This window comes from Bubalus kerabau, chromosome 6 (assembly GCF_029407905.1).
Source record: "Bubalus kerabau isolate K-KA32 ecotype Philippines breed swamp buffalo chromosome 6, PCC_UOA_SB_1v2, whole genome shotgun sequence".
NCBI lineage: Eukaryota > Metazoa > Chordata > Mammalia > Artiodactyla > Bovidae > Bubalus > Bubalus kerabau.
Window position 1 is genome coordinate 1214824 of NC_073629.1, and position 27051 is coordinate 1241874.

Below are 27051 nucleotides of genomic sequence, written 5' to 3' on the forward strand. Positions count from 1 at the left end.
ACATCTTAAGGTTTATGGTATGATATTCCACTCTGAGAAGAAAACCATAGCTGATAAAAGATTTGAAGTGATGTCATCTTTTCATTATGACAGTTCAATAAAGTTGGCTCATGGGGATACAAATTACTGTACTAAAATCAAGAATTCATACCACTCAGTTCAAAAGTTAAGCCGCCTTCTATGTAGTCTGAGAGGACCTAATGTCAGCAAGAAATAAACTTCTTGTGTTTAAAAAAAAAAGTTAAAAAGTTAACGCCAAAAAAAGTTGGGCTTGATCTTGTAATTTAAGGAAATTAATAAAATCTCTGAGTTTTTTGGCTGCACCATGCAGCATGTGGGGTCTTAAGTTTCCCAACCAGGTATCGAACCCCTGCCCCCTGCAGTGGAAATGCAAGTGCTAGCTACTGGACTGTCAGGAAAATCCCTTTTTCCCCCTTAAATATAAATCCCTTTAACGTCAATCTTAAATAATGTTTTTACAAATATAATAATGATTTTAAGGCATACTGACAGTTCTTACCAGCTCGAATATGGTTCAGTGAAGCCAACATCCTCAACATGAAAGAGGCTGGAACTGTAATGGTATTTCTAGTCTCTTCCAGCATGAGTTCATTTCGAGTTATAACCTATGAGGCAAGTTAAATAACCATGTCAAAGATCATAGAGTAACTGTATGTTTTCCTTAGATACTAGGAGAACTGTAAAGAATTAACAGGAATTACTTCATTCTTCACATATATCTATATGGGTCTATATTACCATCTTAAGGCTGCTGCTGCTAAGTCACTTCAGTCGTGTCCGACTCTGCGACCCCATAGATGGCAACCCATCAGGCTCCCCTGTCCCTGGGATTCTCCAGGCAAGAACACTGGAGTGGGTTGCCATTTCCTTCTCCAATGCATGAAAGTGAAAAGTGAAAGTGAAGTCGCTCAGTCGTGTCTGACTCCCAGCGACCCCATGGACTGCAGCCCACCAGACTCATCCATCCATGGGATTTTCCAGGCAAGAGTACTGGAGTGGGTGCCATTGCCCTCTTAAGGCCACCCAATGCCAAATAATTACTTTAGCTTGTAATCAACAGAGTAAGATCAGAGAACACTACTCTTTAACTGGAAGAAAGACAAAGGTCAAACCCTGAGGCTACCTGAAACACGTAAGAATTCAATTTACTTTTACTTATAATTTGTTTATAAAAGCAGAGCAGTCTACTTGGTATCCGCTTCTTTTTTTCCCCTCTAGTGGAACTGACACTTTTAGTGACAGCACTGTTAGCTTATTGTCCCTGGGCCATTTGTGCCCCTCAAGGAAAAGGTTACGTTAACCTCAAAGTTAACTTCAAAAATAAACCTCTGGATGAGAGTTACCAATGAACTGTGTCTTAAGTATGAAGAATAGGACTAAAGAACATCCATGAACATCTAGGGATTTAATGTATAATTACAGGCAAAGGAAAAAAGAGGAAACCAAAGGGAATGGCAAAGGAAAAACAGAAAGAAAGGAAGGAAAGCAGTAAAGGAAGAAAAGATACTAACCTGATCAGCAGTCCCCCAACGACATTACACTGTCAACTCATGAGGGTGCCCACAGGGCCCTGTACAGCCCGGCCTCACGAGGCCTGCTGAGCTGCCTTCTTATGTGTCCTCTGGGTGTCAGCACGCGGAGGGCTCACCCACCTTACAGCAACTTGAAACACGCTGATCCTTCTCTCTCAAATGTTCCTTTGGTCCTGGTCTACCTGGTAAACTCAGTCCAATTCTGATTTCCTCTGTGAAGACCTTCCCATCCCATTTACTCCAATTGAAAATTCCTTTCTACGAGTTTCCAGAACACTACGTGTACATTTCTGACACTGACCACACTGTATTCTAGTTGTTCATGTCTGTTTTTTCCCACTAGTCTTTGGGTTCTGAAGGAAAGGGTTTATCTTTTAAAATCCAGGATTCTACCTGATATAGGGGCTTCCTATGTGGCACCTGCTTGCCGATAAAGGAGACAAAAGAGACTTGGGTCCGATAGCTGCGTTGGGAAGACCCCCTAGAACAGGAAACAGCAACCCACTCCAGTATTTCTGCTTGGAAAATTCCATGGACAAAGGGCCTTAAGTGTTTAATATAGGTCTATTAACATAATGAGTAAAAATATATGTGGGAATCTCACTATGAACTGTCAACCGTGGCCTAGAGAACGAGTTTTTCAATTTACTAATATTTTTAGCAATGCACCCCTTATTGTTTTAAGAGAGGGCTGTTGTTGTTCAGTTGCCAAATCCTGTCCAACTTTTTGCAACCCATGGACTACAGCATGCCAGGCTCCTTCACTATCTCCGAGAGTTTGTTCAAATTCATGTCCATTGAGTCAGTGATGATGTCCATCTCATACTCTGCCTCCTTCTTCTCCTCCTACCTTCATTTTTCCCCAGCATCAGGGTCTTTTCCAATGAGTCAGCTCTTCACCTCAAGTGGCCAAAGTACTGGAGTTTCAGCTTCAGTATCAGTCCTTCCAGTGAATAGTCAGGACTGATATCCTTAAGGGTTGACTGGTTTGATTTCCTTGCAGTCCAAGGGACTCTCAAGGGTCTTCTCCAACACCACAGTTGAAAAGCATTACTTCTTTGGTGCTCAGCCTTCTTTATGGTTCAACACTCATATCAGTACATGACAAATGGAAAATCCATAGCTCGGATTATACGGACCTTTGCCAGCAAAGTGATGTCTCTACTTTTTAATACACTGTCTAGGTTTGTTACTGCTTTCTTTCCAAGGAGCAAGCATCTTTTAATCTTATGGCTGCAGTCACTGTCCACAGTGACTTTGGAACCAAAGGGAATAAAATTTGTCACTGCTTCCACTTTTCAAGCTGCCATGAAATGATGGGACTGGATGCCATGATCTGTTTTTTGAATGCTGAGTTTTAAGCCAGCTTTTTCATTCTCCTCTTTTATCCTCATCAACAGGCTCTTTAGTTCCTCTTTCAGTTCAGTTCAGTCATTCAGTCATTTCTGATTCTTTGTGACCCCATGGACCGCAACATGCAAAGCTTATTCAAACTCATGTCCAAGGAGTCGGTGATGCCGTCCAATCTTTTCATCCTCTGTCATCCCTTCTCCTCCCGCCTTCAATCTTTCCAAGCATCAGGGTCTTTTCCAATGAGTCAGTTCTTTGCATCAGGTGGCCAAAGTATTGGAGTTTCAGCCTCAGCATCAGTCCTTCCAATGAACACCCAGGGCTGATCTCCTTTAAAATGGACTGGTTGGATCTCCTTGCAGTCCAAGGGACTCTCAAGAGTCCTCTCCAATACCACAGTTCAAAAGCATCAATTCTTCGGCACTCAGATTTCTCCATAGTCCAACTCTCACATCCATACATGACTACTGGAAAAACCATAGCTTTGACCAGACGGAACTTTGTAGGCAGAGTAATGTCTCTGCATTTTAATGTGGTGTCTAGGTTGGTCATAGCTTATCTTCCAAGGAGCAAGCATCTTTTAATTTCATGGTTGCAGTGACCATCTGCAGTGATTTCTGAGCCCAAGAAAATAAAGTCCGTCACTGATCCATTATTTGCCCATCTATTTGCCATGAAGTGATGGGACTGGATGCCATGATCTTAGTTTTCTGAATGTTGAGCTTTAAGCTTTTTCATTCTCCTCTTTCACTTTCATCAAGAGGCTCTTTAGTTCTTCTTTGCTTTCTGCCATAAGACTGGTGTCATCTGCATATCTGAGGTTATTGATATTTCTCCCAGCAATCTTGATTCCAGCTTGTGTTTTATCCAGCCCAGCATTTCACAAGATGCACTCTGCATATAAGTTAAATAAGCAGGGTGACAATATACATCCTTGATGAACTCCTTTCCTGATCTGGAACCAGTCAGTTGTTCCATGTCCAGTTCTACCTGATGTTTCTTGATCTGCATACAGATTTCTCAGGAGGCAGGTCAGGTGGTCTGGTATTCCCATCTCTGTAAGAATTTTCCACAGTTTGTTGTGATCCATAACAGATTCGTGCCTGGAGAATTCCATGGACGTAGAAGCCTGACAGGCTACAGTCCATGGGGGGGACACAACTGAGCAACGAACACTTTCACTTTATCTAATGGAGGAAAGTTTACTTTCCTCCGTAAGAGTGGTGTCACCTGCCTATCTGAGGTTATTTCTCCTGGCATTCTTGATTCCAGTTTGTGAGTCATCCAGCCCGGCTTTTTGCATGAGGAATTCTGAATATAAGTTAAATAAACAAGGTAAGATCTCTAGTCTTTCCCATTCTATTGTTTTCCTCTATTTCTCTGCATTAATCACAGAGGAAGGCTTTCTTATCTTTCCTTTTCTCCTTTGCCTTTAGCTTCTCTTCTTTTTTCAGCTATTTGTAAGACCTCCTCAGACAATCATTTTGCCTTTTTGCATTTCCTTTTCTTGGGGATGGTCTTGATCACTGCCACCTGTACAATGCCATGAATTTCTGTAAATAGTTCACCACGCACTCTATCAGACCTAATCTCTTGAATCTACTTCTCACTTTCACTACATAATCCTAAGGGATTTGATTTAGGTCATACCTGAATGGTCTGGTGGTTTTCCCTACTTTCTTCAATATGAGTCTGAATTTGGCAATAAGGAGTTCATGATCTGAGCCACAGTCAGCTTCCGGTCCTGTTTTTGCTGACTGCATAGAGCTTCTCCATCTTTGGCTGCAAAGAATATAATCAGTCTGATTTCAAAATTGACCATCTGGTGATGTTTATGTGTAGAATTGTCTCTTGTGTTGTTGGAAGAGGGTGTTTGCTATGATCAGTGCATTCTCTTGGCAAATCTCTGTTAGCCTTTGCCCTGCTTCATTCTGTACTCCAAGGCCAAATCTGCCTGTTAGTCCAGGTATCTGTTGACTTCCTACTTTTGCATTCCAGTCCCCTATAATGAAAAGGACACTTTGGGGTGTTAGTTGTAGAAGGTCATGTAGGTCTTTATAGAACCATTCAACTTCAGCTTCTTCAGCATTACTGGTTGGAGCATAGACTTGGATTACTGTGATATTTAATGGTTTGCCTTGGAAACGAACAGAGATCATTCTGTTGTTTTTGAGATTGCATCCAAATACTGCATTTCAGACTCTTTTGTTGACTATGATGGCTACTCCATTTCTTTTAAGGGATTCCTGCCTACAGTAGTAGATATAATGGTCATCTGAGTTATATTCACCCATTCCAGTCCATTTGAATTCGGTGATTCCTAGAATGTCAATGTTCACTCTTGTCATCTCCTGCCTGACCACTTCCAATTTGCCTTGATTCATGGGCCCAGAATTGAGCCACAATGGGTGGGGGCTGTCCTTTTGTGATCAGTAAGCTTTGAGGAGCAGGCATCAATCGGCAGAGTGGAGAAAGTGGGGACAGGGTGGGTAGGGGGCAGCTGGTACTGCCATATATCTGAGGCTGGAGCCCACAGCATCACCCCCTCTTCTCTCTAGGTGGGAAGAAGCGGTGAGGCAAAGAAACTCCAATTAGCTCTTTCCAGGCTGCAGTCCATGGGGTCGCTAGGGGTCGGACACGACTGAGTGACTTCACTTTCACTCTTCACTTTCATGCATTGGAGAAGGAAATGGCAACCCACTCCAGTATTCTTGCCTGGAGAATCCCAGGCATGGGGGAGCCTGGTGGGCTGCTGTCTATGGGGTCGCACACAGTCGGACACGACTGAAGTGACTTAGCAGCAGCAGTAGCAGCATGGGCCCAACATTCCAGATTCCTATGCAATATTGCTCTTTACAGCATAGGACTTTACTTCCATAACTAGTCACATCCACAACTGGGTGTTGTTTTTGCTTTGGCTCTGTCTCTTCATTCTTTCTGAAGTTATTTCTCCACTGATCTCCAGTAGCATATTGGGCACTTACTGACCTGGGGAGTTCATCTTTCAGTGTCCTATCTTTTTGCTTTTCATACAGTTCATGGGGTTCTCAAGGCAAGAAAACTGGGGTGGTTTACCATTCCCTTCTCCAGTGTTACTTCCTCTTTACTTTCGTCCATTAGAGGGGTAACACCTGCTGTTATTTCTCCTGGCAATCTTGATTCCAGCTTGTACTTCGTCCTGCCCGGCATTTTACATGATGAACTCTGCATATAAGTTAAATAAGCAAGCCTTGATGTATTCCTTTCCCAATTTTGAACCCGTCAGTTGTTCCATGTCTGGTCCTAACTATTGCTTCTTGACCCGCATATTGATTTCTCAGGAGACAGGTACTAAGTGAGTGTTAGTTGCTCAGTTGTGTCCATCACTTTTGTGACCCCTTGGACTATAGCCTACCATGATCCTCTGTCCATGGAATTCTCCAAGCAATAATACTGGAGTGGGTTGCCCATTCCCTTCTCAGGGTATCGTCCCAACCCAGGTTATCAAACCTGGGTCTCCTGCACTGCAAGTGGATCCTTTACTATTGAGCCATCAGGAAAGCCCAGAGGCAGGTAAGGTGGTCCAACTCTTTTGAGAATTTTCCACTACTTATTGTGATTCATAACAACCTACAGTTTAGCATAGTTAATGAAGCAGAAGTAAATGTTTTCTTGGAATTCCCTTGATTTTTCTGTGATTCAACAAATGTTGGCAATTTGATCTCTAATTTCTCTGCCTTTTCTAAATCCAGCTTGTACATCTGGAAGTTCTTGGTTCACATACTGCTGAACCCTAGCTAGAAGGATTTTGAGCATAACCTTACTAGCATGTGAAATGAGTGCAATTGTGAGGTAGTTAGAACATTTTTTCACATTGCCTTTCTTTGAGATTAGAATGAAGATTGATCTTTTCCAGTCCTGTGGCCACTGCTAAATTTTCCAAATTTGCTTACATACTGAGTGCAGCACTTTAACAGCATTATCCTATTTTAGAATTTTAAATAGCTGAGTTGGAATTCCATCACCTCCACTAGCTTTGTTTGTAGTGATGCTTCCTAAGGCCCACTTGACTTCACACTCCAGGATGTCTGGGGCTCTAGGTGAGTGACCACATCATTGTTGTTATCTGGGTCATTAAGACCTTTTTGTATAGTTCTTCTGTGTATCCTTGCCACCTCTTCTTAGTATCTTCTGCTTCTGTTAGGTCCTTACAGTTTCTGTTCTTTATTGTGCCCATCCTTACATGAAATGTTCCCATGTTATCTCCAATTTTCTTGAAGAGTTCTCTAGTCTGTCCCATTCTATTGTTTTCCTCTATATCTTTGCATTGTTCATTTAAGAAGGCCTTCTTATTCTCCTTGCTATTCTCTAGAACTCTGCATTCAGTTGGGTATATCTTTCCCTTTCTCCCTGGCCCTTCACTTCTGTTTTCTCAGCTATTTGTAAAGCCTCCTCAGGCAACCACTTTGCCTTCTTGCATTTCTTTTTCTTGGGGATGGTTTTGGTCACTGCTTCTCGTATGTTACAAACCTCTGTCCATAGTTCTTTAGGCACACTCTACCAGATCTAATCTCTTGAATCTATTCATCACCTCCACTGTATAATAAAAAGGGATTCGATTAAGGTCATACCTGAAAGGCCTAGTTATTTTCCCTACTTTCTTCAACTTAAGCCTGAATTTTGCAATAAGGAGCTCATGATCTGAGCCACAGTCAGCTCCAGGTCTTATTTTTGCTGACTGTTAAGAGCTTCTCCATTTTCGGCTGCAAAAAAATATCAATCTGATTTTACTATAGACCACCTGGTGATGTTCACGTGTAGAGTATTCTCTTGTGTTGTTGGAAAAAGGTGTCTTTGTGACCAGCGTGTTCTCTTGACAAAACTCTATTAGGCTTTGCCCTGTTTCATTTTGTATTCCAAGGCAAAACTTACATGTTACTCCAGGTATCTCCTGACTTCCTATTTTTGCAATTGAATCCCCTATGATGAAAAGGACATCTTTTTTTGGTGTTAGTTCTAGAAGGTCTTATAGGTCTTCACAGAACCATTCAACTTCAGCTTCTTTGGCATTAATGGTTAGGGTATAGGCTTGGATTACTGTGATATTGAATGGTTTGCCTTGGAGACAAACCAAGATCATTCTGTCATTTTTGAGATTGTACCCAAGTACTGCATGTCAGACTCTTGTTGATTATGATGGCTACTCCATTTCTTATAAGGGATTCTTGCCCACAGTAGTAGAATCAAAGGTCATCTGAATTAAATTCACCCATTCCTGTCCATTTTAATTCACTGATTCCTAAGATGTTGATTTTTATTCTTGTCTCTCCTGCTTGACCAAGTCCAATTTACCTTGATTCATGGACCTAACAATCCTATGCAATATTGTTCTTTACAACATTGGACTTTATTTTCACCACCAGACACATCCACAACTGAGTGACATTTCTTCTTTGGCTCAGCCACTTCATTTTTCTGGAGCTATTAGTAATTGCCCTCTGCTCTTCCCCTGTAGCACCTTCTGATATGGGGGCCCATCTTCCAGTATCATATCCTTTTGCTTTTTCATACTGTTCATAAGATTCTTGCAGCAAGAATAGTGGAGTGTTTTGCCATTTCCTCCTCCAGTGGACCACGTTTTGTCAGAACTCTTCTCTCTCGGGTGGCTGTCACGGCATGGCTCATAGCTTTATTGAGTTATGGAAGCCCCTTTGCCATGACAAGGCTGAGGTCCATGAAGGGGTAAGAGGTAGCAGTATCAACCTTAGCTGCACTCACCTCCTCACAGAAGCTCAGTAATTCATTAGTAGCTGATTAACGCAATGGATCCTTATTTTCCTTATAAGAAATACTTGTATGAAATGTTAAATGAAACCCATAAATGGAAACTCTGTTTGGAGCTAAGGAAATACCCAGAGTTTAGCTTTCGTATCATACAACTTCCTGCTTCGAATCCTGCAAAAAACCTACAGCTTCTGAGAACTTAATTTCAAAACTACTGATGCAACAGCAGCTTCAGAAGCTGGGGAAACCTTAAAATAAAATCATAAAGTAAAAGATTCCCTGTTCATTTGTTCTGCTACCCATTTGGCTATGATTATGGAGAGAAGTTACAGTAAAACTACTTTCTTAAAAGGACACAGGCTTTTTTTTTTTAATTATTCTTCATTGCATCAAGCCAAAATAGTCAATCTATTCGACTATAATAAACTTTATCTGTTACTACTGATAATCAACATTTTAATTATCAAAACAGTATTTCAGTTTTTATCTCTCTAGTATTGTGGGCATGCTTTATTCTTTTCTTTTTCTTAAAATCTGACCTCATTAAGTGAATTAACTTGCTTTGATTCTTCTTAAAACAGCATTTCAGGGGCCTCCCTGATGGCTCAATGATAAACAATCTGCCTGCCAATGAAAGAGACATGGGTTTGACCTCTGAGCGGGGAAGATCCCACATGCCGTGGAGCCACTAACCCTTTGTGCCACAACTATTGAGCCTGTGCTCTAGAGCCCAAGAGCTGCAACTGTGGCCCTCATGGCACAGCTACTGAAGTCCACGTGCCTAGAGCTCAAAGCTCTGCAACAAGAGGAGCCACTGCAGTGAGAAACCCACACACCACAACTACAGAGTAACTCCCATTTGGTGCAACTAGAGAAAGCCCACAGAGCAGCGAAGGCACAGCACAAGCAAAAAATATATACATAAATAAATAAAATTATTAAGCATTTCAGGAACAAAGTGAAATATGTTCTATAATAAATATAACAAAAATCTTACTTCATCAGCAAGTTTTCGGTTAAAAATCCTTGATTCTTCTAGTGGTGACCAGATTTTTATGTCATAATCTATGCCAGATGAGGCGAGAACTAGAAAAAATAGTTCACATTAATATAAAGCTTAGAAATGTCATTAATTCACTTAAATGTGTAACGTATATATGCACTGATGTATATGTTCAGCAAAACTGAGTTAGAATGGACATTGTACTGATACGTTTAACTGTTAACCAAGAATACTGTTTTGAAGATTTCCTAAAAGTTACCCTATAATACAATTTTAAGACCATCTTGAAATCACTCAAATTTTTTTCCTATTTACTGTTCTTTTATGAGAAACATGGGAATTTCAAATGGAAGGTAAGAACAAGTCATTGCTCCTTTGTTCTGGTAAATTAATTCTGATATGTAAAGACTAACAGGCACGGAAGTTCAGTTTGGTTAAGCAGGGAAAAGTCCAATCAACTGAAGCTCTTATAGCTGATAAAACTTAGAAGAACTATTAGGAGAATAAACTTTTTAATCTATTTCCCTCTATTTTCAGCCAAAAGCAGGTTGTAAACTTTTTTTGTTTTAAACCCAAGAAGAGCAATACTTGACCCTAGTAGCTGCCTACTAGGGTAATTTGGATTATTCTTACTATTTATTCTTACAACTAGAAAAAAGTTGAGCTAATTAATCATACTAATGATTTTGAACCCTTGCCTTATAAAAGGTCATCTTACTTGGGTCAAACGGGTGGGGCTGCAGGCAGTTTACCACATGATTATCAGCCTCCAGAAGCATTAAATGCTCAGCAGTATGACGATCCCAGATGAAGATATGGCCACAGTCAGAACCACTCATTACAAAGTTTGCACCCCAGAAATTGGCTTCTTTTATCTAAGGGTTAAGAAAAACAGAAAATTATAAGAGATTTCAAATCAAAGTTATTAAAAAAGATTTTTCTATTCTCAAGTTTAAAAAATTAATTGGCTTAGAAAATAAAAAATTGAGTCTTTGTCTTCCAGTATATTGACCATGACAGAGATTTATTAGTAGGGATAAAATGAAAGAAAATAAAATCCCCCATGATGAAGATAGGTATTTTATTTCGTTCAATATTATATTTATAGTGCTTGAAACAGTACCTGGGCACACAGTAGGTGCTGAGTTAATAACTGCTAAATGAATCAATGAGATTTCTGGGTTATGGACAATATAATGAAAATTTATATATAGATGCCACTGAACTTTCCAAAACTGGTTCCATTGTCGCTTTAAAAGATAATAAAAACAATTCATAGAAAAAAATGAATTGTTCCCCCCAGTATTTTGCTTTATGCCAAAGAACAAAATTACCAACCTTTTTATTAGCTATCAGAAGTTCTCACAATCAAGAAGGAAAGATATAAACACATATTTACTTTCATGAAGCAATGAAACAAAGGACATGTTAAGATGATTATGATGGAGTTTTTCAGCAGATGCACAAAATGAACCATCAAAAATCTTTGTATTTCAGATCAGAATTTTTGAAATCATATTATGTGCAGCTGCGACTTTGATATTTTTGGCAAAGCAAAGGAGGGGAGCCAATTTTCTTGTTACTTGGAGCTACTATTCTATTTATTTATCTTCTATTTTTTTCCATTCCTATCCCCAGTTATTTCCATCCAAAATTTTAACCATAAACACACAAGAAATACAAATTGATTGCTTCTATTAATAATGAGTAGTCCTTGTAAAATAAGTAAATTGCTACTACATGATATCTATAAAAAGAGCTAATTATTTCCTCATCCCAAAGTTACTTTTTCCCTCTACCCTAAAGAAAGTAGATTGAAATTGATTCTGTAGATACTTTTTGAAAACTCAATGAATATATGAGAACACTCTCAGATATGAATGGTTCAGAGTGACAGTTGTTAATCATCTCACAAGATTTTCTCAGTAAATAGTTAAAATTGCATTATGTAGATAGACTTCTGGGTTATAAACACTTGAAAAGATCTTAGATATCATCTGGTCTGTTTTTACTTCATAGATGAGGAAATTGAAGTTTAGAAAGACAAGGTGACTAAAACAAATCTTTATCAATCTTTTAAAAAGTTATAATTAATCTGACTATATTTTGTAATGAACCTGGATTTCATATATCCAAATCTTTCTCTTTACAACCAAAACTAATATGAACTAAAAAAAAAATCTACTAGGAAAGTAGATAGCAAGTGTGAGAGAGCAAAAAAGAAGCAATGGTTACCTATATAAGCTAGCATTTTTAAAGTTCTATAATAGTTCCTCAGTAGGGTGGAGTTTTCTTATAAAAAATAATGCTTTTTCTCAACATATTATAGGACAAAAAGAACTATATTTGAGTAAAGAGATAACTGGGAAGGTGCAATAAATGTTATGTACAGAGATAATTACATAGAATATAGTAGAATCACACTGGCATATATAAAAACAACCATTATGGAAAAAAATTCATATTATCAAACTGCAGTTCTTCCAAACAATGTCATGAGTATATGGTACCATTGTCCTTGAGTTGCGATGGCCCTTATAAACCATCTTTACTAGTGGCCTTCTAATGTTCAAAGTATCCAATTCCTCCATTTCTTTCCTTTCTTTTCTCCGCCTGAAGAACTCCTGAATGCGGGCAACAGCAGAGCGTCTATGAATTACATATTAAAAGAAAAATACAGAAATAAATATAAAACATTCACAGGCCACTACAGAATGAAAGTGAGCAACATTAAAATCAAGTGAAATCTAGAAATTATTTAAACTCAACATTATCTCAATAAGGCATCCCCAATCAAAAGCATAAAAAGGCAGACAAAACAGTAAGACTACATCAAACTAGTTGAGTTACTAAAACAAAATGTTTTAGTTAAGAGATCATTTAGAAATTTGGTACTGGTTGAGAGTAAAGGAAATAGCATGCGGCACACTGTTTAAACAGCTATTTTATAAGAATATAATACAGACAAAATTAATATGCAATTTACTATATGTAAAACAAAACCTACTCAATATTATATGTCCTCTCCATATTTAGGAAATACAAAGGCATAAAGAGAAACCAAAAAAAGAAACTAAAGGTAACATATAATTGCAGTGGATGTTTTGAGATTTTGTTTAAAGGAGATTTTGTTCTCAGCAAAGAATAAACTAGTCAAGGAAAGAATATTGATATCTATGAATAAAACAAGGATCTTCTAATAGAATCTATTCTACATGAACTTCATATTAGAGTACAGAATGGAGCTAGAACCCAGTTGGGTCACAGACCTAGAGAGTGAAGAACAATGGACCCTCTTTAAGACTGATTTCATTACTAGAAGAAACTTTCCCCTAAATAACTGTTAGTTTGAACTTGTTATTTAAAACATTATATTCTGCAATAGAAAAAAATCCAAAATATATCAAGTGTCTACAAATCAGTCTGAAAAATAAGTACGATAATAGAAAAATAATGACATGAACAAGGAAATTACAGAAGAAAGAGACTGTTAATAAATATGCAAAAAGATGCTTAGCCTCACTAATAATAAAACAAATTCATCTTTTTGTATATCTATCATATTAAAGTTTTTTTTACATCTATCAGATGGCAAGCGCACAGGAAAACAGGCACTACTGGTAGGAGTTTGAAGGTTTTATATATTAAAAAAAAAAGTAGTCTTTGGCTGTAAATTTTCATTTATGTAGAAACATATACAGGAAAGTGTAAGTCAAAAAGGTGTAGCTCACTGCATGCAAAATAGGCCCATGTAACCAGCACAAGTATTGAGAAATAGAGAATAAATAGAATTCAGAAGTCTCCCCATTCTCCATTTCTATTATTATGCTGCACTATTCTGACTTCTAACATGATGGGTTAATTTTTGCCTGTTTCATTAATTAAACAAAATCATATGATGTATTTTGTGTCTAGCTTCTTTAGCTCAACATTATATTTGTAAGATTCATCCATGTTGCTGTATTTAGCTGTAGTTCATTCATTCTCTTTGCTGTACAATACTACTTTACATAAATACATTATAATTTATGTATCCATACAACTGTTGGTAGACACTGGGTTGTTTACAGGATTTGATGACAAAAATAGTGCTCTGATGAACGTATGTACGTATTTCTCTTGAGCATATATTTAGAAGTGGATATGCTGGACCACAGTATATGCATATGTTTATCCTAATAGATACTCTCAAACAACTTTCCTAAGTGGTTACAGCAGTTTATAATCCCACTGGCAGTACATTACTGTTCCAGTACAATATATTTTTGAGGAGAAATTAAATAATATCCATTAAAACCTAAAATATGTATTTGTTTTGATGTAGCGATCCTATCTTTTAATAAATGCACGCTATAAAAGACATATGCAAATATCCATGTTTTTTCACAATATATATATACACATACACACATATATTCACCACAGCAGTCTGAGAAACACTGGAATAATCTAAGTGTTTTATACACAGAAAGGATAGGTTAAATAAATTATGGCACATCTGTACACTGGAATACTTATGTCATTAAATAATACTTATGTCATTAAAAATGATAAGATCCATAAGCAAGAATATGGAAAATATCAGTATTATCTTAAAGAATCTATAATATAGGTTACAAAATAATTCATAGAGGAAAAACTTATATATACATAGAAAGAATCTAGAAAAACAGACACTAAACTGTTAATAGCACTTTCTAAAACAATTCTATAACAATTATGTAGTCTTATAACATAAAGTTTTCTTTTTCTTAAAATGATATATTATAAAATTTGATAGGCTATTTAGAAAGTGTTTTAAAAATTTTATCCTATGTTACACATATTAAAAAAAAGGGGGGGATCCAAAAATTTAAGCTAGACATAATTAGAAACTTCCACAGAGAAAGCTGACATGTTCAGTTTACTCTGATTATCTCTTTCTGATTGGCAAGTGATAAATGGGAAGGGTTGAGAGTTCAAATGTTCTCAAATGAAACAATTAATATGATTGAAATTCTCTTTTTTCTAAAGTAGAAGAAAAAAGGACTCTCAATCAGTTAAAAATATGTGAATAGCAAGAAACCGAAAAGAAAAATCTCTTGCTAAGAAAGCAGAGTATCTAGAAACTAATGCAACACTGTAAATCAACTATACTTCAATAAAATAAACTTAAAAAAAAAAAAAGAATAAGTAGAGTATCAGGTAGCAGAAGGAACAGAAATAACCTTGCTGATAAAGCAGAGGCCTTAGGAGCTATAAATGGAAAAAGAAACTATACAACACAGCAAGAATCAGAAGCTCAAAATCATTTTTAAAAAGCAGTATGGCCAAAATTAAAGCTGAATGAGTAATGGGATGATAATAATTAAGAATTAGTGAAGATGGTACCAAATTATAAGTGTTCATTTCACTTAAAAGTTTGCTCTAGGGACTTCCCTGGTAGCGCAGTGGATAGGAATCAGCCTGCCAATGCAGGGAACATGGGTACAATTCCCGGTCTGGAAGGATTCCACACGCCAGCCGAGCAACTAAGCCCCTGCACCACAACTTCTGATCTGGCGCTCTCAAGCATGCAAGCCATGACTACTGAGCCTGCGTGCTGCAACTACTAAAGCCCACTTGCCCTAGAGCCACACACCACACAACCTCTGAGCCCATGAGTTGCAAGTACCGAAGCCTGTGCATCCAGACCCTGTGCTCCATAATGAGAGAAGTCCCCTTAATGAAGAAGCCTGCAGGCTGGGACAAAGGGCAGCCCCTGCTTGCAGCAAGCAAAGAAAGTCCTCACACAGCAACGAAGACTGAGCGCAACCAAAAATAACCAAAGTGAACTTTAAAAAACTTTGCTCTACAATATGGTCTAATTTACTGCTTAATGTTTGTTTGGCTTACCCATCCTGATAAAGAATAACTGTGAAATCTAGATCTCAAGAAATGTAGCTTGTACTGTTACAATTTAGGTCAAAGATTAGGGTACCTACCACTGTAGGAAATGATGTAAAACAGAAAAAAAAGCTTAAAGTGCACAAATTTCAAGTTAGAAGATAAAAAGTGACAGTAAATGCTATGCTTGTATATATAATCAGATAATGTCCAACACAGCAAACAGTTCTAAAGAAATGAATAAACTTAGAATGAAAACACTGAAGGGAATTCCCTGGCAGTCTAGTGGTTAGGACTCTACGTTTTCACTGTCAAGAGCCTGGGTTCAGTCCCTGGTCAGGGAGCTAATATCCCACATGCTGCGTGGCATACATATATACACACATCACACATACGTCACACACATCATACATAACACGTGTGCACCACATATAAAACACATGCATGTATCATACAGATGTGCTACATATCTTCCAACCCAGTGGACCAAAAAAATGGGGGGGAAAAAAAAAAAAGGATAAAAATCTTAATCCTAAAAATGACAGGAAAGTTAAAAAAAAAATGGTATAACAGGAAAATCAGAAGTAAAAAGTTGGAAAGTGAGAAGTGAAAGTGAAAGGTTCTCAGTCATGTCTGACTCTTTGCAACCCCATGGACTTATACAGTCCATGGAATTCTGCAGGCCAGAATACTGGAGTGGTAGCCTATTCCTTCTCCAGGGGATGTTCCCAAACCAGGAATCGAACCAGAGTCTCCCAGATTGCAGGCAGATTCTTTACCAACTGAGCTATCAGGGAAGCCCCCCCTGCTCCCAAAAAAAGTTGGAAAACAAATCCAAAAATAGCCATGATAATAATAAACTAAAGAGACTAAACTGACCAAGGAAGAGAAAAAGAAACTGTTTCAGACATACCTAAAGTATGAGAACAAGGAAAGGATTTCAGGCAAAAGGATACTGTGCAAACAGTAATCAAATGAAAAATGGCATAGCTACGTTGCTATGCTATGCTAAGTCACTTCAGTCGTGTCTGATTCTGTGCGACCCCATAGACGGCAGCCACCAGGCTCCCCCGTCCCTGGGATTCTCCAGGCAAGAACACTGGAGTGGGTTGCCATTTCCTTCTCCAATGCATCAAAGTGAAAAGTGAAAGTGAAGTCGCTCAGTTGTGTCCGACTCTTAGCAACCCCATGGACTGCAGCCTACCAGGCTCCTCCATCCATGGGATTTTCCAGGCAAGAGTACTGGAGTGGGGTGCCATTGCCTGCTCCGATAGCTACATTAATATCAGATAAAATAGACTACTATAAAAAGTAATGTCAAGGTAGAAAGGATTACTACATATATAATAAGTTCACTTTACCAGGAAGAAATAATTTAATATATATATACATATATACACCCAATAAAATGTCTCAAACCTTGTTAAAAAAGAAAATGATAGAACTATAAGAACATAATGACTTCAATACATCTGTCTCACTATTTTATAAGTCAAGCACCAAACAATAGAGATAATTTGAACAGCACAACTAACAGTCTTTTTTTTTTTTTTCTAACAGTCTTAATCTAATGGTGAGCCTTAAGTCAGAAATGGCCACAGGTCTGGAAAAAGTGTTTTCATTTTAGTCCCAAAGAAAGGCAATGCCAAACAATGTTCAAATAACTGTTAGGTAGGTAGAATAGGGAAAAGGAGTCCAAAATGATGGTGGCTAAAAGACAAGGAAGGTCAAAGGAAGGTTCGAGGACCAGAGTGAAAACTTCAGGCAGAACAAACAGCACTCCTGGCTGAGCCCAATTTGCATAGGGCAAGCCAAGGTGGAAGAAAAAACATATAAAAGGAGGAGCCAAAGCGCTTTCTCTGGGACTCTCTCTCCCGCGTGCATGCGCGTGCACTCTCTCTCTTTCTCTCTCTCTTTCTCCCTCCCCACGCACTCCTCCACTCCCTTCTCTTCGAGTCTTGGATTCTCCTGCTATCTTCTAAATAAAATGGAGCTGTAACACTGATTTGCCTAAGAGCTGTAACACAGTTTGTCCAAGACCCGAGAGCTGTGATGCGCCGAGGGCTTTAATGTCCGTTGCTCCAAATCTTTGTTGTGACAAGACAAAAAACCGAGGAACATACACTTGCGTGACATCTATGGTGCCGTGACTCGGATGTAACCTGGCTGAAACAACCTCTACATGGGAGAGGCCAAGCACAACAGGAGCCCAACTCAGTGAAGCTCCCACGCTAGAAGCGGAAGGCGAAGAAACCCAGCGCGGAGGAAGGCCCATCGTGCTGGAAACCGGGACAGCGAAAAATGAACTCAGCAGAAAGCTCACGCGGCCCAGTCGTGACATCTATGGTGCCGTGACTCGGATTTAACCTGGCTGAAACAACCTCTACATGGAAGAGGCCAAGCACAACAGGAGCCCAACTCAGCAAAGCTCCCGTGCTAGAAGCGGAAGGCGAAGAAACCCAGCACAGAGGAAGGTCCATCGTGCTGGAAACCGGAACAGCGAAAAATGAACTCAGCAGAAAGCTCACGCAGCCCAGTCTCAGATTCCAGAGGACCTCCGGTTAAGGTAAGAGGTCCTCGCTCCTATGGCTGGAGGGACCTTTACAATCTCTCGTTTCTTGTTTCCTTGAACCTCCCGCAAACAGGCGGACGGCAGGGGCACAATTGAGGGACTCTGGACAGGCTACTCCTCAGTATGTCCCAAAGGCGCTTTCTGCTGAGCCCCAGTAGCTGTTACACAAGCCCGTGAGGGTTCTTCTGTCCTTTCTCTTCTCTTTGCCAAGGATCAGACCAATGAAACTGTGAGCACCGGTCAGATATTTAGCAAATTTTCCAGTGGGCTACGAAGGGGATTCCTTGGCACGTTTCCCCCACTGCTTTTTCCTCCTGTCCTTCAGCTCTCTCCCAAGCCTCAAGCCCGGCCAAAACTAATGAAACTCAGGCTCTGATGCCTCATTGCAAAAATTCATTGAGAGACAAAGGAGGTAGATTTGTTAGGATCCAGAGAGAAGCCACCCTTCAGGGTGTGAACCACTGCGGAGGGCAAGGGCTGCAGCCCTGGAATTAGGCCTGGCTAGGTTTTGTGAGGGGATGGAATTCATATGCTAATGAGTGAGAGGATCATCCCAGCCATTTGGGAACCCCACTCCTCCCTCTTTTGACCTTGTGCCTTGGAGCTGTCCTGCCACCTCTGGGTGTGTCTGTTGGCTTTATAGATTGGGGATTAAGGTTTACTTGAATTTGACTTGTCATCTTGGACCCAATTGATTTTAATTGGTTTACGTTATACCCTGTGTTATGTCATGCTTTCAAAGGTTGTGCTCTGCCCCCTTCCCTCCTGTTTCATGCTCTTTTCCTGAGCCCCACCCAGACCCACAAGGCTGCCCCTACAACCTTCTGGAGAGACAACCAGAAAATAGTTGGGAAATACTCTATAATATCCAACCCCCTAATCCTACCCAATACTGGTCACACTGGAGATCTTGGGGAAGCCCAAACTCCAGTCCGGGGGGTCCCAGGAGGTCATCACGCCTTGACCTGCCTAGGGATCGGTCTTCAAAAGGTTGTCACGCCTCAACCTGTTCGGGGATCCTCTAGTCCCAGGGGTCCCAGGAGGTCGTCACGCCTCGACCTGCCCGGGGATTTGATCTCTAGGAGGCTGTCACGCCTCAGCCTGCCGGGGGATCTGCACCCTGACCCGGGGATGCCTGGCTCTCAGGTTGCAACAGTACTAGGTAGGATGAATTTACATCATATCTATTCCCGTCCACGGTGGGCAAACTAGCAATGAGTTACAAATCTCTTAATTCTACCCAGCACTGGTCACACTGGAGATCTTGAGGACGCCCAAACTCCAGTCCGGGGGGTCCCAGGAGGTCATCACGCCTTGACCTGCCTAGGGATCGGTCTTCAAAAGGTTGTCACGCCTCAACCTGTTCGGGGATCCTTTAGTTCCAGGGGTCCCAGGAGGTCGTCACGCCTTGACCTGCCCAGGGACCCAATCCTCGGGAGGCCGTCACGCCTCGACCTGCCCGGGGATTCGATCTCTAGGAGGCTGTCACGCCTCGGCCTGCCTGGGGATCTGCATCCTGACCCAGGGACACCTGGCTCTCAGGTTGCAACAGTTCTGGGTAGGATAAGCTTCAGAAAGACTCACCCCTAAGGAAGTCCACCCATGGAAACATAAAGAAGCCTATTACTTGTGGGACTCTGCCCAGTCTCAGCAATAACTCAGGAGCCCAATGAGAACCCCATTGCCTTTCTGGAGAGGCTAAAAGAGGCACTCCAAAAGTTTACCAACCTGGACTTAGACTCTTACGAGGGATGGGTGATTTTAAAGGACAAATTCCTGTCCCAATGTGCATCAGATATCAGAATTAAGTTACAGCAGCTACAACAGCAGGACCCTGCTGCCTCTTTAGATGAGATGGTCCAGACAGCCACCAATACCTTTTATAACAGGGAACAGGAGAAGGAGGCCAAGGCCCAGGAGGAGAGAAAGAAAGAGAAAAGGCATGCCCAGATGCTGGCCGCCCTCCAGAGAAGCCCTATGGCAAACCCTGAGTCATTGAGGGACAAGGCACGAGACAGATGCCTGATCTGCAGACAGGTGGGGCATTGGGCCAAAGAGTGTCCAAACCGTGACAAGTCTCCTAGAACGGCTTGCCACACATGCCATCAACTGGGACATTGGGCAGCACTCTGCCCTCAGGACCCAGGAGCCTCAAGGACAAGCACCAAGCCTACCCTCACGATGGTTCAAGAGGGCTGAAGCAGCCCGCTCCAGCCAGCCCACCTGTCACGGATAACCATCACGGGGCTGGAGCCAAGGGTGCAACTGGATGTGGCAGGTAGGTCCGAGAATTTCTTGGTTGACACAGGGGCTACCTACTCTGTCTTGATCTCCTACTCCGGAGCCTTCTCCTCCCAAACCTGTACCATTTTGGGTGCTACAGGAAAAGCAACTACTAAAAGAGTCACCCGAGCACTTCTTTGTTGCTGGGATGGACAAATATTTTCCCACCAGTTTCTGGTGGTCCCTGACTGTTTGTACCCCCATATTGGGAAGAGATATACTCACTGAACTGGGGACCACCCTTGTGATGGGAACTTTTTCAGCCCCTAGAGCTCTACAGCTCCTGGTTACTACTGAAGAACCCATTACACCTTCAATACAGAGGGACCAAAAACTATGGGAAGACAAAATTAACCCCCAGGTGTGGGACCAGGGGATTCCTGGATGAGTCCACCAAGCTGAACCAGTCATCATTGTCCTCCAAGATTCCACTCGGTTTCTTAACCAGAAACAATATCCTCTCAAAAGAGAGGCTCGGGAGGGACTACAGCCTTTAATAAATAAATTCCTTGCTTGTGGGCTATTGGTCCCTACCAGTTCGCCATGTAACACCCCAATCCTCTCAGTAAAGAAAAAAGACGGAACATGGCGAATGGTTCAAGATCTCCGGATTATAAATGAAGCTGTAGTCCCCCTCCATCCCACAGTACCCAATCCCTATGTAATCTTCGGAGAAATCCCACCCAGTGCCAAGTGGTTTACAGTCTTAGATCTCAAAGATGCATTTTTTTGCATACCACTGGCTAAAGAATCCTAATACCTTTTTGCCTTTGAGTGGGAGGCCCCAGGAGCAAAACACCAACAGATGACTTGGACAGTATTACCTCAGGGATTCAGAGATAGCCCCCACCTGTTTGGACAGGCCCTTAGCCGGGATCTCCTAGATCTGGGACCTAATGGGAAAATATTACAATATGTAGATGACCTACTAATCTGCTCTCCAGATGAGAAAAGGTGCCCAACAACATGCAATTCAGGTTCTAAACTTCTTGGCAGAAAGGGGATATAAAGTCTCCCATGCTAAGGCACAGATGGTCGAGACAAAGGTCACTTACCTGGGAGTTCAGATTACACACGGGTCCAGGAGGCTGTCCTCTGATCGGGTACAAGGAATTCTCCAGCTCCCCTCCCCCACGACTCGAAAACAATTGTGAGCTTTCCGGGGGCTAACTGGTTATTGTAGAATCTGGATACCCAACTATGGTCTAATTGCCCAGCCCTTATATGAAAGCTTAAAGGGACGAGATGATTCAATCCCACTGATGCGGGGAACTCCTCAAAAGGAGGCAGAGGCTACACTAAAACAGGCCTTAACTCAGGCACCTGCCTTATTGCCAGACCCAGAAAAAGCATTCCAACTTTATGTCCATGAAAGAGAGGGAATAGCCTTGGGAGTGTTAACTCAAAGGTTGGGATCTGAGCCCCAGCCTGTAGCTTACTTATCCAAGAGGCTCGATCCAACTTCCCGAGGTTGGCCCCCCTGCCTTCGAAATCTTGCAGCTATTGCAATCATGATAGAAGATGCTTTAAAACTCTCCTTTGGGGGCAAACTATTTTTACCAGCCACCAAGTAAAACAACTCCTAAATGGGAGAGGCCGCTTATGGATGTCTGATCAAAGAATCCTCAGATATCAAGTAATGCTGATGGAAAATCCAGGTCTCACTATATCCCCTTGTGAGGTTCTTAACCCAGCCACCCTCCTCCCTACCCCCGAGGGCTCTCTCCCCTTTCACTCTTGTCTAGAAACCTTGGACCACTGGACAAAACACCGAGAGGGATTGTCAGAAGATCCTCTGACCAATCCTGAGGAAATCTGGTACACTGATGGAAGCAGCTTTGTCTTGGATGGAAAAAGAAGAGCCGGGTATGCAGTAGTCTCCAATTTTGAGACCATAGTCTGCCACCAGGTACTTCAGCCCAATTAGCTGAGCTCATAGCCCTGACTCGAGCTTTAGAGCTGGGAAAAGGAAAAAGAATAGCCATTTACACTGACTCCAAGTATGCCTTTCTGGTGCTACATGCACATGAAGCTGTTTGGAAAGAAAGGGGCCACTTGACCACCCGAGGGTCCCCAATCAAATATGGTGATCAGATTCTTCAGCTCTTGAGGCAGTCCACCTGCCCACTGAGGTTTCAGTCTCCCACTGTAAAGGACACCAAAAAGGGAACACGGAAGTGGCACAAGGGAACCAAGCAGCTGATCAGGCAGCTAGGAGAGCAGCATTACAGAACCATGACCTAATAGGGATTGCCACCTTAGTTCCACAGACTAATTTGCCAGAAACTCCTTCATATACTGAAGGTGAGACTCTTAAAGCTAAGAGCGAGGTCTTTCAAGAAGATCATATGGAATGGAGTGGACTCCTTTTTCTGCCTGGAAACCTCCAATGGAAGTTGGTTAACTCCTTACATGCCACTACTCATTTAGGAGAAAAGGCCCTCCAAAGATTACTAGAAAGGTCCTTCAGAGGAACAGGCCTCCAAACAACCATAAGACAGGTTGTCTCCTCTTGTCCCACTTGCCAATTAAACAACCCCCAAGGAGCTCAAAGACCCCAGCTGGCCCAGCCCGTCCAACGACGTGGGGCCTACCCAGGAGAGGACTTGCAGATGAACTTCACCCAGATGCCAGTTTCTCAAGGATATAAATACCTATTAGTTATGATAGATACATTCACAGGATGGATTGAAGGCTTTCCCACCCATACCAAGAAGGCTGAGGCTGCCCAGGTCATTACAAAATGACAATGGGACATCATTTACTTCTAAGGTCACCCGAGGAGTCTCAAAAGCATTGGGCATTACTTATTATCTCCATTGTGCCTGGAGGCCTCAATCTTCAGGAAAAGTATAAAGCCAATCAATTCTTAAAATCAGCGATAAAAAAGATAACCCAGGAGACCTCCGTGGGATGGAAGGAGGCTTTTCCAATAGCTCTCCTCCGCACCCGCATTGCCCTTAAGGAACAGGTTGGTCTTAGTCCTTATGAGATGCTATATGGGAGACCTTTTGTTTATGTCAATGACCTCTTCCTAGATCCAGAGGTTCAGACCCTCCAGTCTTTTACCATGGCCACTGGGCAATTCCAACAGGATATATGCTTGTGGGGTATGAACCAGGACCCAAAAGATTCTAAAGAGTCACCACTATATGCTCCAGGGACTCAAGTCCTAATTAAAGCCTGGAAATATGGGTCCCCAAAGGCTCAACTCCAGCCCACATGGAAGGGTCCCTACCCTGTAATACTTTCTACCCCCACAGCAGTCAAGGTACCAGGACATGACTCCAGGATTCACTACTCACAAGTCAAGCCGTGGAAGAAAACAGAAGAGGACACTCAATACACCTATGAGCCCCAGGGAGCTCTCAGATACCTATTCAGGACTACCAATGAGTGTCATTCTAATGAACATCCCCAAAATCTGGTTTCTGGGGATAAGATTTCTCAAGATAACTCTAAAGAGCCAACACAGCTTGACAGAGACTGTACTCCAAAATAGACAGGAGATAGATCTTCTGATCCCTGAACAAGGAGGGACTTGAGCCAACCTGGCCATGTGAATTTAAAATTGACCAATGTCCCTACTAGTCCTCATTATGCTATATTGATGATGCCTATGATTATTCCATGTACTGTCAATTGTCTAACCTGTTTTGTCTCTGCCCAGGTCAACCAGCTACAACATGCAGTGCCAGTTCAACAAAGATATAAAACTACAGCTGACCACAGAAAATATCACACACCCTTGGACACCGCTATAAGGACTCTGAGGATTGAGACTAGCAAGAGGGGGAGGCCCAATACCCCTCGCTGCCCCAGTTCAGCAGGAAGTAGCCAGAAAGACCTTAACGCCCCTATTCCCAAAGAATTGGGCCTCCCATCTCTTGAGGGGGGAATGTTAGGTAGGTAGAATAGGGAAAAGGAGTCCAAAATGGTGGTGGCTAAAAGACAAGGAAGGACAAAGGAAGGTCCGAGGACCAGAGTGAAAACTTCAGGCAGCACAAACAGCACTCCTGGCTGAGCCCAATTTGCATAGGGCAGGCCCAGGTGGAAGAAAAAACATATAAAAGGAGGAGCCAAAGTGCTTTCTCTGGGACTCTCTCTCCCGCGTGCATGCGCGTGCACTCTCTCTCTCTCTCTCTCCCTCCCCACGCACTCCTCCACTCCCTTCTCTTCGAGTCTTGGATTCTCCTGCTATCTTCTAAATAAAATGGAGCTGTAACACTGATTTGCCTAAGAGCTGTAACATGGTTTGTCCAAGACCCGAGAGCTGTGATGCGCTGAGGGCTTTAATGTCCGTTGCTCCAAATCTTTGTTGTGACGAGACAAAGAACCAAGGAACATACACTCATGTGACATAACCATACAATTTCACTCATTTCACATGCTAGCAAAATTATGATCAAAATCCTTCAGGCTAGGCTTCAGCAGTACGTGAACCAAGAACTTGCAGATGTACAAGCTGAATTTAGAAAACACAGAGGAACCAGAGACCAAATTGCCAAAATCCGCTGGATCATAGTAAAAGCAAGGGAATTCCAAAACACAATCTATTTCATTGACTATGCTAAAGCCTTTAACTGTGTGGATCAAAATAAACGGTGGAAAATTCTGAAGGAGATGGGAATACCAGATCACCTTTACCTGTCTCCTGAGAAACCTGTATGCAGAACAAGAAACAACAGTTAGAACTGGACATGGAACTGGTTCAAAATTGGGAAAGGAGTATGTCAATGCTGCATACAGTCAGCCTGCTTATCTAAATTATGTGCGGAGTATATCATGCAAAATGCTGCACTGGATGACTCAAAGCTAGAATCAAGATTACTGGGAGAAATATCAACAACCTCAGATAATGCAGATGATAACACTTTAATGGCAGAAAGTGAATAGGAACTAAAGAACCTCTTGATGAAGGTGAAAGGAAAGTGAAAAAAGCTGGCTTAAAACTCAATATTCAAAATACGAAGTTCATGGCATTCAGTCCCATGACTTCATGGCAAATAGATGGGGGGAATGTGGAAACAGTGACAAGATTTAATTTTCTTGGGCTCCAAAATCATTGTGGATGGTGACTGCAGCCATGAAATTAAAAGACACTTGCTCCTTGGAAGAAAAGATATGATGAACCTAGACAGCATATTAAAAAGCAGAGACATCACTTGCCAACAAAGATCAAAGATAGTCAAAGATATGGTTTTCCCAGCAGTCATGTATAGACATGAGAGTTGGACTACAAAGAAAGCTGAGTGCTGAAGAAATTAATGCTTTCTAACTGTGGTACTGAAGAAGACTTGAAGCTCCTAGGACAGCAAAGAGATCCAACCAATCAGCCCTGAATATTCACTGGAAGGACTGATTTTGAAGCTGAAGCTCCAATATTTGACCACCTGATGCGAAGAGTTGACTCATTAGAAAAGACCTTGATGCTGGGAAAGATCGAAGGCAGGAGGAGAAGGGGATGACAGAGGATGAGATGGTTGGATTCAATGAACACAATTTTGAGCAAACTCCAGGAGACAGTGAAAGACAGGGAAGTCTGGCATGCTGCAGTACATGGGTTGCAAAGAGCTGGACAAGGCATAGCAACTGAACAACACAATATCATGGTCACATATAAAATTCTACATTAAAAATTAAAGTCACATGCTTTTCAATCACACATGAAACATTTACAAATTTATTACAGAACAGGCCACAATGCCAGTTTCTATAAATTTCAAAATATAGGTCTAAATCAACCATGTTCTCTGACTGCAAATTAAATGTTAATGAAAAAAAAGCTGAATGCTAAATGTATACAACTAACAAAGTTAAAATGTAAAAAAGCAAAATGGCTGTCTGAGGAGGCCTTACAAATAGTTGTGAAAAGAAGAGATGCAAAAAGCAAAGGAGAAAAGGAAAGATATAAGCATCTGAATGCAGAGTTCCAAAGAATAGCAAGAAGAGATAAGAAAGCCTTCCTCAGCGATCAATGCAAAGAAATAGAGGAAAACAACAGAATGGGAAAGACCAGAGATCTCTTCAAGAAAATTAGAGATACCAAGGGAACATTTCATGCAAAGATGGGCTCAATAAAGGACAGGTATGGACCTAACAGAAGCAGAAGATATTAAGAAGAGGTGGCAAGAATACACAGAAGAACTGTACAAAAAAGCCTTCACGACCAAGATAATCACGATGGTGTGATCACTCACCTAGAGCCAGACATCCTGGAATGTGAAGTCCAGTGGGCCTCAGGAAGCATCATTACGAACAAAGCTAGTGAAGGTGATGGAATTCCAGTTGAGCTATTTCAAATCCTGAAAGATGATGCTGTGAAAGTGCTGCACTCAATATGCCAGCAAATATGGAAAACTCAGCAGTGGCCACAGGACTGGAAAAGGTCAGTTTTCATTCCAATCCCAAAGAAAGGCAATGCCAAAGAACGCTCAAACTACCGCACAATTGCACTCATCTCACACGCTAGCAAAGTAATGCTCAAAATTCTCCAAGCCAGGCTTCAGCAATACATGAACCATGAACTTCCAGATGTTCAAGCTGGTTTTAGAAAAGGCAGAGGAACCAGAGATCAAATTACCAACATCTGCTGGATCATGGAAAAAGCAAGAGAGTTCCAGAAAAACATCTAATTCTGCTTTATTGACTATGCCAAAGCC

The 27051-nt window shown here is 41.4% G+C and overlaps 1 protein-coding gene across 10 annotated transcripts in view; it reads right to left on the reverse strand.

Moving 5' to 3' along the window:
• Positions 1 to 27051, reverse strand: part of DCAF6 (DDB1 and CUL4 associated factor 6) — a 183810-nt gene that overhangs the window by 7941 nt on the left and 148818 nt on the right. For 6 of the 10 annotated variants that reach the window (XM_055587166.1, XM_055587163.1, XM_055587159.1 and 3 more), the window contains 4 exons: positions 12180 to 12318; positions 10388 to 10544; positions 9664 to 9752; positions 521 to 626 (listed from right to left, as the gene is read on the reverse strand). In XM_055587166.1, coding sequence (XP_055443141.1) covers positions 521 to 626; positions 9664 to 9752; positions 10388 to 10544; positions 12180 to 12318 — 491 coding nt within the window. Of the gene's footprint in view, positions 1 to 511; positions 627 to 9663; positions 9753 to 10387; positions 10545 to 12179; positions 12319 to 27051 lie in introns of all 10 variants that reach the window. The other 4 variants (XM_055587162.1, XM_055587165.1, XM_055587158.1 and 1 more) reach the window with 1 other exon arrangement.